At 39.5% G+C, this 16,662-nt stretch overlaps 1 protein-coding gene across 4 annotated transcripts in view; it reads left to right on the top strand.

Moving 5' to 3' along the window:
• Positions 1–16,662, top strand: part of LOC110286758 (A-kinase anchor protein 17B) — a 39,530-nt gene that overhangs the window by 12,884 nt on the left and 9,984 nt on the right. Inside the window, exons 1-3 of one of the 4 annotated variants that reach the window (XM_085838179.1) lie at positions 11,201–11,948; positions 14,116–14,829; positions 15,985–16,115. In XM_085838179.1, coding sequence (XP_085694305.1) covers positions 15,988–16,115 — 128 coding nt within the window. In that variant the 5' untranslated portion in view covers positions 11,201–11,948; positions 14,116–14,829; positions 15,985–15,987. The other 3 variants (XM_085838178.1, XM_021153335.2, XM_085838177.1) reach the window with 3 other exon arrangements.

Genomic DNA, 16,662 nt, shown 5'->3' with positions numbered 1-16,662 from the left:
AGAAACGCTCCAAGTCGGGGTCTCACAGTATGAAGCGGAGTGTGTCTAAACCTATCAGTCAAAGTGTGTGTTAACAGAGCTGAAGTGAGGTTATCTAAGCCCTTTGAAGCCCAGAAGATGGAGTTCCAGATGTCAGCCATTAGCTACTCTGTGGCTTTGGTCTTGCTTAAGTATGATTACTCTGATGCACTGGTTCTTCCTTTATGGAGTAAGTTCTTAACTTGTCTTTAATTTTACGAGAGCCCACCGAAAAGAGGCCTTGAACTTTTAAAGCATCTGGTTTTTTTTTTTTTTTAAATGCTAGAGGACTTTTAAAGTTGTACTGTGTTTTATCTTAAGGTATTAACATGAGGTCTTGGAGACAAGCATGAGGATGTGGTTTATACTAGGCTCTTAAACCTTTTGAGTAAATTGGTCTATGAGCATGACAGTGATTGATGAAAAGGATGAGACCAGTGGCAATTCATTCTACTGCCACTGCCAAATGAAGCAAGGTTTCTTGTGTCTGTTCAGCCCATGATTTCTTTTTAAATTTAACTTCTGTATTTTAAAAGGTAAATCATCAAATCCACCTTCATTCTCCATGCATTTCCCCTCTTATTTCTTCCCCCAAATCTCCCACCAATATTTCTTTCCAACTTCATGTGGTTTTTTTTTTCTTTCATAAACTAACCTAGTCTCCTCAGTGCTGCCGGTATGTGCATGGGTATGGGACCACCTTTTGAATAGGCTCTCAGGGGTCACATCTCTTCAGGAAAGTGACTCGACATCTCCTAGAAACTATCAACTTCTATTGGCTCCTCAGCTAAAGGAGGTAATGATGGCTTACTGACCACCTTCCCATTCCACGCTGGGCATTTGTCTGGCTTGTGCAGCTTTTCTGTGTGCTATCACAACAGCTGTGAGTTCATGTGTGCAATAGAGCTGTCGTGTACAGAAAATATGGTTTCACTGCAGACATTCACTACAGCTAGCTCTTACAGTTTCCATTCATCTTCCACAATGATTTCAGAGCCTTGGGAGGAGGGGGTATGATATAGTTTTACCATCTAGAGCAGAATACACTAGTCTCTTCCTTGCATATTAACTCTCTGCATTAATCACCATCAATTGCAAAGAGAAGCGTCTTTGGTGAGGGTTGAGAGGCACACTAATCTATTGGATATAAAGATAAGAATTTAGGAGGCAGTTTATTACTATGTTGATTTAGGAAACATTAGTAAGTTCTCCCAAGTACTGTGATCTACCCAGCTACAGTTTCTTGGCTCAGTTAACAGTAACAAGCATGGATTTTAGCTTACTGAGCCAACCGTAAATGCAATTGGCAAGTGGTCAGTTAACCGTTGAATGTTCAGAAGCACGTCCTGCTTAAACACAAAATTGGAAGGCAAATTTGGCTTTTACAGTCAGTTTTATGTCATAGCCTAATAACTTCTTGATTTCAGAAATTCCACTTGTACCTGTATTTTGGTTAATATATAACAAACTCTATCTCTCCAGGACAGCCTGGTCTACAGAGCAAGTTTCAGGGAAGCTAGAACTACATTAAAAAAATTGTTTCAAAAAAATGGGGGGTGCAGGGGCTGGAGAGATGGCTCAGAGGTTAAGAGCACTGGCTGCTCTTCCAGAGGTCCTGAGCTCAATTTCCATTAACCACATGGTGGCTCACAAGTATCTGTAATGAGATCTGGTGCCCTCTTCTGCCATATAAGTGTACATGCAGGCAGAACACTTTATATATAATAAATCTTTTTTTTAAAACTCATATAAAATAGAGATTATTTTTAAAAAGCAAGGACCATGTGAAGAGAAAGCTAAAAACGTTTATAGACCTATTTTTAAGAGTGAAGTAGGGTTCTCTAACAGATTTAATTAAATAAGGATTATCGCATTGACTTTGGAACCGGGAAAGTATTCTGATTTTGAAGAAAGCACTTGCTAGTGTATTAATATATAATTTTTTAAAGAAATACATATTCTTAAACAGGTTGTGAATTTGCAGAGAGCTGAGTGATTGCCAAAGGCAGGAGGATTACAAAAAGGCACAAGAAAATTTGTGAAAATAATGGTTATTTCCACTATCATGATCATGGCGATGGTTTTTCTGAAAGTGTATATACATGTGTCAAGACTTATTAAAAACATTTGTTCAAGCCAGGTGGTGGTGGCGCACGCCTTTAATCCCAGCACTTGGGAGGCAGAGGCAGGCGAATTTCTGAGTTCAAGGCCAGCCTGGTCTACAGAGTGAGTTCCAGGACAGTCAGGGCTACACAGAGAAACCCTGTCTCGAAAAACAAAAAACAAACAAACAAACAAACAAAACCAAAACATTTGTTCAGTTTATGTTATAAAATGGATAATATTATACATCAATCATGTCTCTATCAAGCAGTCTTTATGTCTTCCTGGTACTGGGGATAGAACCCAGGGCCACTGGCATGCTAGACAAAGCTTTCTACCACTGTGCCACACTCCCAACCCAAATCAATAAAGCAGTGTTCTAAAAATCACCTGCACAACCTGTGATATAGCTAGTAGTACAGTTGCCATGTGACCCTTTGTTTCTAAGAATTTCATTCCAATCTCCCAGGCTTCAGTCATGACTCATATAACCTTCAATTCTGGAATCAGATGCTAGTGATGACACATAGAGGGCTGCATTGGGGGTAGAAAGGGGACTGTTGTATTAATTTTCCTAGACAAGTTTGTATCTGCAGTTGGCGATTGCTTCTAGGTATCTGCTCTGTGAGAGGCTGCTTCTCTAACATGTAAGAGGTTCTGGATTCCATTTCTAGCACAACTGAATGAATGAACAAATAATAAGTGGATAAAATATGCAAGGCAAAAAAGGGGAAATTATTCTTCTCTACTTCCAATCCACTTTCTAGAGGAAGTATTGTTAACAATGTGATGTATATATGTCTTAGTCAGGGTTTCTATTCCTGCACAAACATCATGACCAAGAAGCAAGTTGGGGAGGAAAGGGTTTATTCGGCTTACACTTCCATACTGCTGTTCATCACCAAAGGAAGTCAGGACTGGAACTCAAGCAGGTCAGAAAGCAGGAGCTGATGCAGAGGCCATGGAGGGATGTTCTTTACTGGCTTGCCTCCCCTGGCTTGCTCAGCCTGCTCTCTTATAGAGCCCAAGACTACCAGCCCAGAGATGGTCCCACCCACAAGGGGCCTTTCCCCCTTGATCACAAATTGAGAAAATGCCTTACAGTTGGATCTCTTGGAGGCATTTCCTCAACTGAAGCTCCTTTCTCTGTGATAACTCCAGCTGTGTCAAGTTGACACAAAAATAGCCAGTACAATTGACCCCTTGTCAACTTGACACACAAACACATCACTAGTAAGCCTCAACCCTTACATTCTTATTCATCCCCAAGATCTAAATAACTTTAAAAGTCCCACAGTTTTTACATATTCTTAAATTTTCAATCTCTTTAAAATATCCAACTCTTTTAAAATCCAAAGTCTTTTTACAATTAAAAGTCTCTTAACTGTGGGCTCCACTAAAACAGTTTCTTCCTTCAAGAGGGAAAATATCAGGGCACAGTCACAATCAAAGCAAAAATCAATTTCCAACCGTCCAACGTCTGGGATCCAACTCACGATCTTCTGGGCTCCTCCAAGGGCTTGGGTCACTTCTCCAGCCATGCCCTTTGTAGCACACACGTCGTCCTCTGGGCTCCAGATGCCTGTACTCCACTGCTGCTGCTGCTCTTGGTGGTCATCTCATGGTACTGGCATCTCCAAAACACTGCATGACCCCTTCAGTCCTGGGCCTTCAATTGCAACTGAGGCTGCACCTTCACCAATGGCCTTCCATGGCCTCTCACAGTGCCGAGCCTCAGCTCCTCTGCATGACCCCTTCATGCCTTCAAAACCAGTACCACCTGGGTGACCCTTACACATTACCAAGTCCCGCTGCAGAAGGAGTACAACCTTGCCTATCTCTGGAACACAGCCTCTTTGTGCTTTCAGAAAACACTTCCCAGAAGATGTCACCTCAACGATGCTGGTCTCTTCTTAATCACCGCTAATTTCTTAGCTCCAGCTAACCAGCATCAATAGTCCCAGTAATGCAAAGTTTTTGCTTTAGTAGTTCTGGTATCTTGTTAATCACAGCTGATTCTTCAGCCCCAGCTAACCAGAACTACAAAATCTTCACAATCAAAACAGCAATGGCCCTGAAAAGAGTCTTTAATTTTCCCTCTGAAATTTCACAAACCAGACCTCCATCTTCTGCACTGTTCTCAACATTATCTTCCAAGCTCCTACACAACATCTGACAGAGCACTTAACAACGAATGGATCTTCAAGTCCAAAGTTCCAAAGTCCTTCCACAGTCCTCCCCAAAACATGGTCAGGTTGTCACAGGAATACCCCACTCCTGGTACCAATTTGTCTTAGTCAGGGTTTCTATTCCTGCACAAACATCATGACCAAGAAGCAAGTTGGGGAGGAAAGGGTTTATTCGGCTTACACTTCCATACTGCTGTTCATCACCAAAGGAAGTCAGGACTGGAACTCAAGCAGGTCAGAAAGCAGGAGCTGATGCAGAGGCCATGGAGGGATGTTCTTTACTGGCTTGCCTCCCCTGGCTTGCTCAGCCTGCTCTCTTATAGAGCCCAAGACTACCAGCCCAGAGATGGTCCCACCCACAAGGGGCCTTTCCCCCTTGATCACAAATTGAGAAAATGCCTTACAGTTGGATCTCTTGGAGGCATTTCCTCAACTGAAGCTCCTTTCTCTGTGATAACTCCAGCTGTGTCAAGTTGACACAAAAATAGCCAGTACAATATATTTCCAAGCTTTATGTATGTGTGTTTGTAGACATACATACGTGTTTATATTATTCAAGTTTATTATATCTCATTTTGAAAATATTAATTTTTCTGCAGCATCTTTCCTCTAAAAACTATCATGGTTACTCCATCTTATCAGTAAATACACCTCCCTCTCTTCCCTTCCTCCTTCCTTCCTCCTTTTTTTCATTCTTTCTTCCCCCCTTGTTTGTTTTTCCTTATTTTTATTTAAAAATCCTTTCATGCAATACATTTTGATTAAGTTTCCTCACCCCAACCCTCTGCCTCTTTCTCTCTTGTCTGTCTCTTTCTGTCTCTTGTCTCTGTGTGTGTGTGTGTGTGTGTGTGTCTGTCTGTCTGTCTGTCCATCTCTCTGTCTCCCTGCTTCTCTTTGTGTGTGTGTGTCTGTCTCTTTCTCTGCTCCCCCTAATCATGTCTGAGGCACCCTTCAAGAACAGGTGCCACAATGGAGTTGATTGTTTGCAGCTATGCGCCAGCTGTTCCACTAATTTCCCACGGCATGGCTGTAGCACTGAAAGTATGATATATGCAAAAATCCGATTAGTTGGTGAGTCCTAGGCCCTTGACAGATTTTTAAATAAGAATTGAAAATTAGCTTTTTATTCCCAGAAAGTAATTGAAAATGAAATATCCACATGCATTTAATTTTAAGATCTAGAGTCTATGACTAGAGAAGGGGCAAGAACAACTGTTTTTGTTATTGCAGTCTTAGGAAAATTGGAATTTGAGAATTGCAGTTGTGATGACTTGAAAGGGGGCATTTAAAAAGTTAAAAATTTTAATTGGCACATAATTTTAAAGCTAAAAGTACAATTATATGTATTCAAAGGACATAATTTGACATTGCAATATATGCATGCAATGTGTAATGATCAAATTAGAGTATGATATGGCCATCTCCTCAGACATGCACCATTTCTTTGGGTGGAGAATATTTAAAACCTGACCTACTGGGTGTTTTGAAATATACAATTAATTTTTTCTTCTCTATAGTTGCCCTACTGTTCAATAGAACAGTAATGATTATCTTGGCTAGTCAACGGTACTGTATGTACACTAACCACCTTCTCTCCAGTCCCTCTTCCTCTATTCTTCTCAGCCTGTGCTAACTACCATTCTACTTTCCATTTCTATGAAAGTAGGTATTCAGCTTCGTTGTATTCCCAGCTTATTTCATTTAACATAATATTTCCTAGCTTTTCCTAGTTGTGGAAATGACAGGATTTCATTCTTTTTAGAGTGTGATAATATTCCATTGTGCTTATATACTGAATATTCTGCAACCATCCTCCATTCTATGAGCACCCAAGTTAATTCTGCAGGAAGAATGAGAGTGCTTCTTGACATACTGACTTCATTTCTTTGGACATATTCCCAGTTGGGAGACATCTGTGTCATGTTCTAGCTCTGGTTCTATTTCAAGTGTTTTGAGAAGACTGATATACATCCTACTATATATAGTAATATCCAAGCACCATTTATTGAAGAGACTTTTTCCAAAGTATTTTTTGGTGCCTTGAAAAAAAATCAGTTATTTCTGGGTCCTCTATTCTGTTGTATTGATCAATGTGTTTGCTTTTATGCTAGTAGCATGCTGCTTTGGCTACAGTAGTTTTATATAACATGTTTTGAAATCACATATTATTATGTCTCCAGCTTTGTCATGTTAGGTTTTGCTCAGAATTACTTTGGCAGGATTTTTTTGCAGCTCCATACAAGTTTTAAGGGTGTTTCCTCTTGTTTCTGTGAAGGATGCCCTTGTTATTTTGATGGATGCTGCATTGAATCTATAGATTATGTTGAACAATATAGCTATGTCAAGAATATGAATTTTTCCAGTCCAGGAGCATTCCAGGCTGTCATTGTCTGTCTGTCTGTCTCTGTCTATATGTCTCTCTGTGATGTGTGTGTTTCAGTTTCTTTCATCAGTCTTTTATAGATTTGATTGTAGAGTTCTTTAACCTCTAAGTTAATTTCTAGGTATCTTTATAGGTGTTGCAAATGAATTCATCTTCTTGATTTTTCAGTTTGTTCATTGTTGTATAGGAATATAAGCCAGATTTGTTTTTGTTGGTATGTCTTTCATCCCAGCACTCAGGAGGCAGGGGCAGGTGGATCTCTGTGACTTCAAGTAGCTCAAGGCTAGTATGGTGTACATAATGAATTCCAGATCAGCCTGGCCTGTGTAGTGTGCACGTATCTCAAAAATAAAGAAAGAAGATTAATATTTATTTTTAATTCTGTGTGTATGAGTGTTTTGCATACATGTATGTCAGTGCACCACATGCATGCCTGGTGTTAGTGGAGGCATCAGATCCCCTGTTACTGGAGTTGCAGATGGTTGTGAATTGCTATGTGGATGCTGAGAACCTAACGTCCTGGTCCTCTCTACAAGAGCAGCAAGTGTTCTGAGTTGCTGAGCCATCTCTTTAGCCCTCAGTACTAACTTTTATATATTGATTTTGCATTCTGTAACTTGTCTATCAATTCTAACATATTTTGGTAGTCTTTAGGCTTTTCTGTATATCAGATAATGTTATGTGCAAATGGGTGATTTGACTTTCTCCCTTCCACCTGGATATCTATCTCCTTTCTCTTTTTTAATTGCCTTACCTGAGATTTTCAGAGGTCATTTTAAAAATGACTGACAATGCTGGAGAATTGGCTCCAGTTAAAGGGCTGCCTGCTTTTCCAGAATGCCTACGTTTGATTCTCAGGACCTACATGATGGCTCACAACTGTTTGTAACTCCAGTTGCAGGGGATCTAACTGTATCTTCTGGGATCCATGGGTACTGCCCACACATGGTGCAACAGACATACATGTGGGCAAAATACTCATACACAGAAAGTAATAAAATGAAAAATTTTAAATATTGACAGTCAGGTCTTCTTGGGAAAATCAGGTTATCTTTTATAGTAATTCATTTTTTCTCCAAAGCATTCTTGATTTCTGAATCTTGATTTGATGATTTCTGAATATTAAATCTAAGAGCTGGGATGTAGTTCAGTGGTAAAGTACTAGTCTTGTGTGTGCAAGGGCTTTGGTTTATTTCCTGACATCACACAAAAAAATCTGTACTAAAATAATTTAGGAATTAATCTCTGTTAAGCTATTTAAAAATATAACCTACACTTTTAAATTAATCTATGAGAGGCACTATTTAAAATTATTTTTTCATCAGTATAATTTGGGGAGACATCTGTTAAGATATTTTGTCCATTTTTCTATTGTTGTTGGAATCAAATTTAGGGCTATACACATGGTAGGAAAATGTTCTATCTCTCAGCTACATCCCCAAACCTGTTTGGCTAGCTCCTGTAAAAGTAACTTTTATTCACCTGTGATAATTGTTATCTCAGAAGCTTACTGCCTCAGTCTGCTAACCTAGGCCTAGTCCTGGAAGCTTCTAACCTCCATACATTCTAATCTAGGCCTACAATGTTTTCAGCCTCATAGACTTGCTGTTAATCAGCTCTGAGCTTTCTGAGCTCTGGATGTCTGGTTCAACTCTGCTTTTCTGGCTCAAAACTGCTCTCCAAACTAACTGATTCAAGCTGGCTTCTCTTGGCCTCATACTCACTTTGGCAATCTGTTCTACTCTTTAGGCTCCTTCTAATTCTCTGGCTCACTCTGTCTTCCTCTGTGTCTAGCTTCGTTTCTCTTCAACCTGTCTCTGTAAAACTCTCCCAGGAAAACTGCCTGCCTCTTTCTCTCTGCACTGCCCCTGAACTAGCTTCCCTTTTTCCTCTCTCTTCTTGTGAGAGTTGGGTGTATCCTATTCTGTCAAATTTTTCTCTGATTTGTCACTTTGTCTGCCATTCAATTAGACACCCCTTTCAAACATGGGTACTTCCTTCTACAAACTTTACCTTCATTGTTTGGGATTAAAGGTACACACTAAGGGCATGCCAGTATTCCAACCGGAGGGATTAAATGTGTGTGCTAATGGATAAGCCACACCACAACTAGAAACAGGTTTTTCCAATAAGTAATACAATCTCAGGGTTCACAGAATGATCAAATATCCTGCAACAGGTTCATTTAAAAATTGTTATTAGTTATGTGTGGCCATGTGTGGTGATATGTATGAAGGAGTCTAGTTGCTTGTGTAGTGCAGAGGTGGGTGTAATATCACCTGGAGGTGGAGTTACAGTCCATTTTGAGCCAACTGAACTTTGGTCCTCTGCAAGAGCAGAGAGGTTCTTAATATCTGAACCATCTTGTCTCTAGCTGCATATGTATCAAAAGATGGCCTAGTCGGCCATCACTGGAAAGAGAGGCCCATTGGACTTGCAAACTTTATATGCCCCAGAATAGGGGAATCCCAGGGCCAAAAAGGGGGAGTGGGTGGGTAGGGGAGTGGGGGGGAGGGTATGGGGGACTTTTGGGATAGCATTGGAAATGTAAATAAGGAAATTACCTAATAAAAATTAAAAAAAATATCTGAACCATCTTTTCAGCCCATTTTGGCCCATATTTAGATTAGATGTCTATTGTTCCAGCATTAGTCATTGAAAAGATTACCTTGGCTAACTTCTTTATACATTCATAAACTTTATGTGAATCTATTTCTGAGTTTTCTGTCCTGTTCCATACATCTACTTGTCTTTTCGTTGATATGTACCATCTTATCTTAACAACTATGGTGTTAGATTACTTTTGAAGTCAGAGAGTGTCATTCAACCCCCCCCGCCCCAATCCTTCAATGCTAAGTTGGTTATTTTAGGTCTTTGTCTTTTGTCTAAATTTTAGAATCCTTTTTCTTTTTCTTTTGAGGCAGGGTCTCATTATATAGCCCTAACTGGCCTGGAACCCTTTGTGTAAACCAGGTTTGCCTTGAATTCACAGAGTTCTGCCTGCTTTTGCCTCCAGAATGCTTGGATTAAAGGTGTGGGCCACCATGTGCTGGCCTTAGAATTTATATTTGATCCAGAAAATAACTTGTCAAGATTTCTATTGGGGTTATGTTTAACATACAGATCTAGTTGGAAAGAATTGACATGTTGATCCTTCTTATTGATTTACTGCACATACTTAGTTCTTTGATATTTTTCATCAGAGTTTTGTAGTTTCTTTTGTATAGATCTTTTGCAGATTTTTGTTAGATTTCTGCCTAATCATTTCATGGATTTGGTGCTAATATAAATGCATCATGGGTTTTGCTGTTGTTGCTGGGGGAAGGGGGAGTTAAGAAAGGGTCTCATTTTAGTAGTTCAGGAGAATCTGGAACTATTTAGGTCAAGATGTACTCAAAGTCATAGCAATCCAAGTGTCTCTGTTTCTTGAGTGCTGGGATTGCAGGCAGAAGCCACCATACTTGAATTGGAATCATGCTTTAAATATCTAATTAAACTTTGTTGTTGGCATATAGGCATGCCATTGGCTGTTTTGGTTAACCTTGTATCCTATAACCCTACTATAATTGCTTATTAGTTTCAAGAGCTATAAGGTACTATGTTAATTCTACTCTTAGTATGTTTTCCCTCTATCTGTTGGATCTAAGACTAGCAATGGTAACACCATTTCACAGTCCCAATCTGTGTTTTGCTCCATCTGTATTAAATTTTTCTCTTTTGTCCTCTAAGGTGGTGTGAGGACACCATGACAGTCACAGTGGTTTATGATAACTCTGAGGCAACAGAGCTCTGTGCTGCTCAGCACCTCTACCTCAAGCCTATAGCAAAATTAATGATCAACGTGTTGCTCCCAGAATGTATAGAACCTGTGAGGCCCTTCTCTAACTGGGAAGTTCTTGACCAACTGAAAAGTCTGATTTGCCCTGACCAGTTCACCACAGTGCGACTCTCCAAGAGTACGAAAGACTTCATCCGATTTGAGGGTGAGGCTGAAACACGAAGTCTGGTTCAGATCCTGAAAGCCAAGTTACATGGGAAGATCATCAAGCTTAATGGTTTGAAAACTGACTTAAAAGTAGTAGCGACAGATGCCCAGGGAGAGTGGGAACACTTCCCGAAAGGGAAAGAGGCCTCAGTGATTGAGGGAGCTGAAGAACAAGACCATGATAAGAGCCCTGATTCTATCTACTTTGAAGGCTTGCCCTGTAAGTGGTTTGCACCTAAAGGTTCCAGTGGAGAGAAGCCCTGTGAGGAGATCCTCCGAGTAGTCTTTGAGAGTTTTGGGAAGATCAAGAATGTGGATATCCCCATGCTTGACCCCTACCGAGAAGTGATGACAGGTGGGAGCTTTGGGGGTTTCAACTTTGGCTTGCAAACATTCGAAGCCTTTATACAATACCAGGAGTCAACTGACTTTATAAAAGCCATGGAATCCCTTCGAGGAATGAAGCTGATGCTTAAAGGAGACGATGGCAAAGCTCTGGCATGTAATATTAAGGTAAGAAGGATCCGGACTTCAGTTTTCACTGTTCCACTGGAAAGAAGCATCTAATTTAAATGTATTTACATTCCACTAGGCTCTGATCAATCAGTGATGCAGAGATGCATGCTATCATTTATACATGTATGTTTAGGAAGAAACACAAGCTTAATGTGAATATCCAAGCTTCTGAAATCAGGTAGCCCACCCTCTGTGATTTTAAAGTGCTGGTTCGTACCATCTGGGTCTCTGCCCAAGCCTTGTGAGGTCATTAAAGGATTATTTATGCCTCCCATGGAACAATTTCCTATGCTTGTTGTACTTGACAGTTGCTGTGAGAGGGAGTCATGAAGTCTGAAATCACAAGGAGAGCACTTCTCTCCCTCATTCCCATGAATCAAAATCCTAAAGGCCCGTGTCCTTTGCTTTCAAAACCAGCCTGTCTATGTAGGCATGCTACTTCATTGATGTCTGGGATTGCTTTGGTCATCTTCCTGCTTTATTTACCCTCATCAAGATTTATTTCAAGGCCTGGACACATTTAGACTTACCAAAATGGAACTATTGTTAATTTTCTATAATATATAAGCACAATATAAAAAAATGGAAAATATACACAATTAGCTAATACCTAAACAATATACTTCTTTTTTCAAAAAAAGCAATGGCTATTTAGCAAAATATAAGGTGCCAATAAAATATCAAAACACTGGAACTGGAGACACATCTTCTGAGCATCTTGGAGAGGATCGAGGATCAAGGATCAAGGATCAAGGTTTGGTTCCCAGTACCCACATGGGGGCTCACGAACGTTTGTAATACAGTTCCAGGGTATCTGAAGTTCTCTTCTGGCCTCCGTGGTTACCAGGCATGCAGGTGGTACACAGGCATATATGCAAGTAAAATACCCATACACATAAAATAAAATAAAAAATAAAATAAAATAAAATAAAATAGTGTCACATGCTAAATGAGAACGCAGTTACTAACAGACATGAAGCTGCTTTATCCATTCTGGGTTTGGCTACTAACTTTGTCACATAAAGCCACAAATAAATTGAGCCTTCTATTAGATATGGGATTTACAACATTAAATACTATATTTTCAGTTAGGTATGGCAGTGTGTATCTTTGGTGTCAGCTCTTACGATATGGAAGCAGGAGGATCAGGAATTCAAGAACAGCTTGGACTCTCTGAGACTCAAGTCTCCAAGATCATAGGAGTTGGTACAGTGGATGTAACTGAGCTTTGGGCTTGCCTAGCATCCACAAAGCCCTAGGTTCTGTGGAGAAATTTGTGGGGATTGTTATACTTTTTAGTGTCCAAACTTATGATAATGCAGTTTGTTGCTTTTTTACTTCTTTTATATTTAAAATACATAGATATAAAACAAACATGCACATATACATAGTCTGTTTTATATATATATATCCACCCAAATTTCTCCATTACTTCATTCCTGTTCTGACAGTTTTAATGTTCTTCTATAGGCTTTATATGTGTGTATTTCGACAGTAATTATAATTAATTCCTGCATCTCAGAAATGATTTACAATGAGATATCTTTAAAAATTACCTTCTATATTTGTCACTCTCCATCAGAAAATCTGTTGCTGAAATGAGCAAGAATATAGGGAACTATCTGACAGGCCCAGAGAAATCTGTAATTGAAATTCCTTAATATCCCAAGATTTCAACTTTCTGTTTATACAAACCAAAGGACCCAATTGGCTAAAAGTTATAGTTAATAGGAGGAAAAAGACAGGGTTTTTAACTAAAATTCTATATCTCAAATATAAAAAAAAGCCCCTCTAGTCTAGCATTAAATTATATTGGGTATATACTGCCAGGATAGCTTATAATCATATATTTTAATAAATCTTCTAATTGTTTCATAGTTTAATTGATTATTAGTATGTTTAGGGGAAAAATAAGCACTTTGTGTTAAGAAACAGGTATATACAAATGGATGGGTAGTTCATTTATGCATTTAATTAACTTTAGTTTTAATTTATTTTGTTTTGAGATGGGGTGGTTGCAACTCACTCTGTTGTAGCTTAAGTCTAGCCTCAAGCTTGTGATCCTCCTGCCTCACTCTCCTAAATGCTAGGTTTTCAGGCAGGTGTCACCACACCTGGCCTGTGTTCTCATTTAAATCCTGCAAAACCCTAAGAGCGCAATACAGGCACACACTTAGTCACGATTCCCATTGTGATGGAACAGAACAGTATAGATGCAGTCTCTTAAATGTGCAATTTCAGGCCATTTCTAATGGGAAAAACTGACAGCCTTTTCAAGCTAGAAAGAACCAAAGACGAGAACAGTATTGAAGGAAAAGAATAGCTACTGTTTTGAAAAGGAGAAAGATGTATTGTAAAACACACACACAAAAGCGAGATCTGCAGGACAGAAAAACACCGTCTTTAACAAACAAACAAAAAACCCTGATAGGCAGAGGGAATCTAGGCCACTTGGAATTGAGGATGCACCACACAGACACAGAGACAGCACAATAAACTGTCCTCACACGGGAAATCAGCAAGACAGAATTCATAAAAGTCCTCATGCCTGCAACAATATATTAATGCACAAGATAGCAAAAATGAGTCTGGTTTTCCTCCTTGGGCAAGGCATGAATTTATCAAACTTCTGTTAATACATTTTCAAGTTTTCTTTGCTCAGTAGCATATGCTATACAAATATGCTGGTATTTTACTGTAAGATTTTTGGTTCTTGTCTCAAATCGCTGACTTGGTTTTTGTATACACCATGTTATTTCCATTATAATGCACTTACTATATTTCTAGTGATTCACTTTAACTAACTTACTGCATTAATAGCCTCTTAATTGAAATGAATATTTTACTACTACAGTAGGATGCATTGAACTTAGCAACTGAAGCACAGTAGAGTAACTACATCATATTGTTTAATTTCACAGCTATAGAAAAACGTTTGCCTTTAAAAATACAATCAAGATGAGAGACTACATAGTTTATGAACAGTGAAATACTAGGAAACAGTGGATGAAGAAATAAGGTCATTTTTCATCCATGACCATAATTTTGTCTTTAGAAACCTGGAAGAAAATGTTGTGGTAAATCTAGTCATTTAGTTGTTTCTTCAATCTCATGAGTTACTGAAGTAAGTGGTACTAATGAATTAAAGTTCTTTTCTGGGCCAAGGTAGGCAACAACGGCCACATAGAGGATTCCCTCATAAAAGTCCTCTTTGAAGGTATCCATGATATGTGATTTTCTGGACTTTTCCACATTCCTACGCTATGGGTTCCAAGCCTTGTGTTCACCACCATCTTATGGGCATTCTCACTTCCAACACCAGAGAAACTATAATAAGTGCCAGTGGACCACATAAACTGGAAATTTGTTCTGGAAAAAATTAGCTGTGGCGACACCCAGCTGCTCGGAGCTACAGCCGAAGCCTTGCATCACTTGGCCTAGGCAGAAGTACAGCAGCCTTTAGACACTCAGCAGGCTTCTGGCAGGTTTATTGTGAACCATCGGCTGGGAGCAAGGGCTGTGGCCTGATTCACACATCCCATGGAACTAATAAGCTCAGTCCCCTGGACCGGCTGGGGTACTCAAGCAAGAACTCTGCATTTCCCGGTTGGTTGTACAGTAGCTTGGCAGCACAGGTATCAACACATGCTGACCCGAGTAGCTATCTCTAAGGAGGCACATCGATTATCACCCTGAAGGCCTAACCCAACAATGGAAAAGACACAGCTAAATTCTTCTCTAAGCCAGTCTTTGGTGTTGGCATGAATTTGCATTTTCAGTTTCATGTGTGTGTGTGTGTGTAACTACTTGTGTTAAAAGGATCCATGGCTAATGAATTTATTGTTTTTAATGCATATTTATTTTTTTTATTTACTTTCTGCAGCACTGGGGATGCAGCCCAGGATTTTGCTAATGCCAAGCAAGCACTCTACCACTGAGCTATATCCCTAGTCCACTTGGGTATATTTCAATAACTAGTTTTCCTGTTTATTATTTTTGTATTCATGGTGCTGAGGATGAAAGTAGAGACCTCCTGTATACTGATGAGCTAACAGAGCATCTGCCTCTTTTAGCCTATGAGAATACCTCCTTACCCCACTTACTCATTCTATTTCAAGATATGAACTGTAGTTCATCTGATATCTTATTAGCTTAGTTTTCTTGTCTCTTTTCTGCCTACCCTATTCCATGCCATGCTTATTATTTTTATCTTTTCTGACGTAAACAACAACATCAACTCATCAATCTGGTTGACCTGTATGGCTTACTAGAGGTAATATATTTCTCACCTGTGCCTAGACTGCCCTGGGATGCTACCCATGGTCATATGTAAAGTAGGCTCCTGTACAAAACATTTAAGGCGTAAAAGTGGGAGGGGCATACATTGGGAAGGAGGTGGGGGGTTGTTAGAGTGGGAGGGTAATCAGAGAGGGTAAGGAGATGACTATATTCACAATACAGTGCAAACATGTATGAAATTATCAAAAATTAAATAAAAATAACCAAAACATATTGTGATACACTTAAGTTTAGTTGTATGAAAGAACTACAGTAATTTGATATTGTATTTCAAAGGTTTTGCCAGAGACCATCCTAGTACCTGCAAGTACCATTCAGCCCTTGGCCCATAAGCAACAGAGCATCATGGCTGGGATTCAAAGAGCGCATTTCCTATTCATTTGGTTTTCAATTGCTGTGCACTGTTTTCGCTTCCTCTCTCTCACCTGGGATCCATCCAGTCCATTGACAGACAAGCCTTTCTAAGAAAGCTTTGATTTGTTTTGGGACAGGTTATGTTTGATACCACCAAACATTTCAGTGAAGGAGCTATACAGAGGAGGAATCAGGAAAGGCTAAAATTACAGGAGCTGGAGGAAGAGAGGAAAAAAGAAAAGAAGAGAGAAGAGGAAGTAGCTGAAAGGTAAGCGGGCTGAATTTTAACAATGAAGAGGTTTTTCCTTTGGAGATTTGGACTAATTCATTTGGGTGAATGGCTAGATTCGGTAGATAATATGGGGTAGTCTTTGGCACAGATCAAAAACTCCATCAAAGACACTCTTACACATTGCAGATAATGAAATAGATACAATCAAGAAACCAGAAAAGCATGCCTGGAAGTGAGAACGAGTAAGAAGGATAATAGGAACGGTCAGATTAAGAAGTCTGGGGGAAAGGATTTTAACTGAGAATGAGAAATTTCTTCCTTCCTTCCTTCCTTCCTTCCTTCCTTCCTTCCTTCCTTCCTTCCTTCCTTTCTTTCTTTCTTTCTTTCTTTCTTTCTTTCTTTCTTTCTTTCTTTCCTTCCTTCCTTCCTTCCTTCCTTCCTTCCTTCCTTCCTTCCTTCCTTCCTTCCTTCCTTCTTTCCTTCCTTCCTTCTTTGCAGCACTGGGGTTTGAACCCAGGGTCTTGTACTTACTAGGCAAGCATCCCATCTATGGGCTATAGTCATGAGCTGAAAGTTTATAGTG

The sequence above is a fragment of the Mus caroli genome, unplaced genomic scaffold (assembly GCF_978045245.1).
Source record: "Mus caroli unplaced genomic scaffold, Mus_caroli_1 scaffold_5, whole genome shotgun sequence".
NCBI lineage: Eukaryota > Metazoa > Chordata > Mammalia > Rodentia > Muridae > Mus > Mus caroli.
The sequence above is the reverse complement of the archived record's forward strand: the minus strand, read 5'-3'. Positions and strand labels throughout refer to the sequence as shown.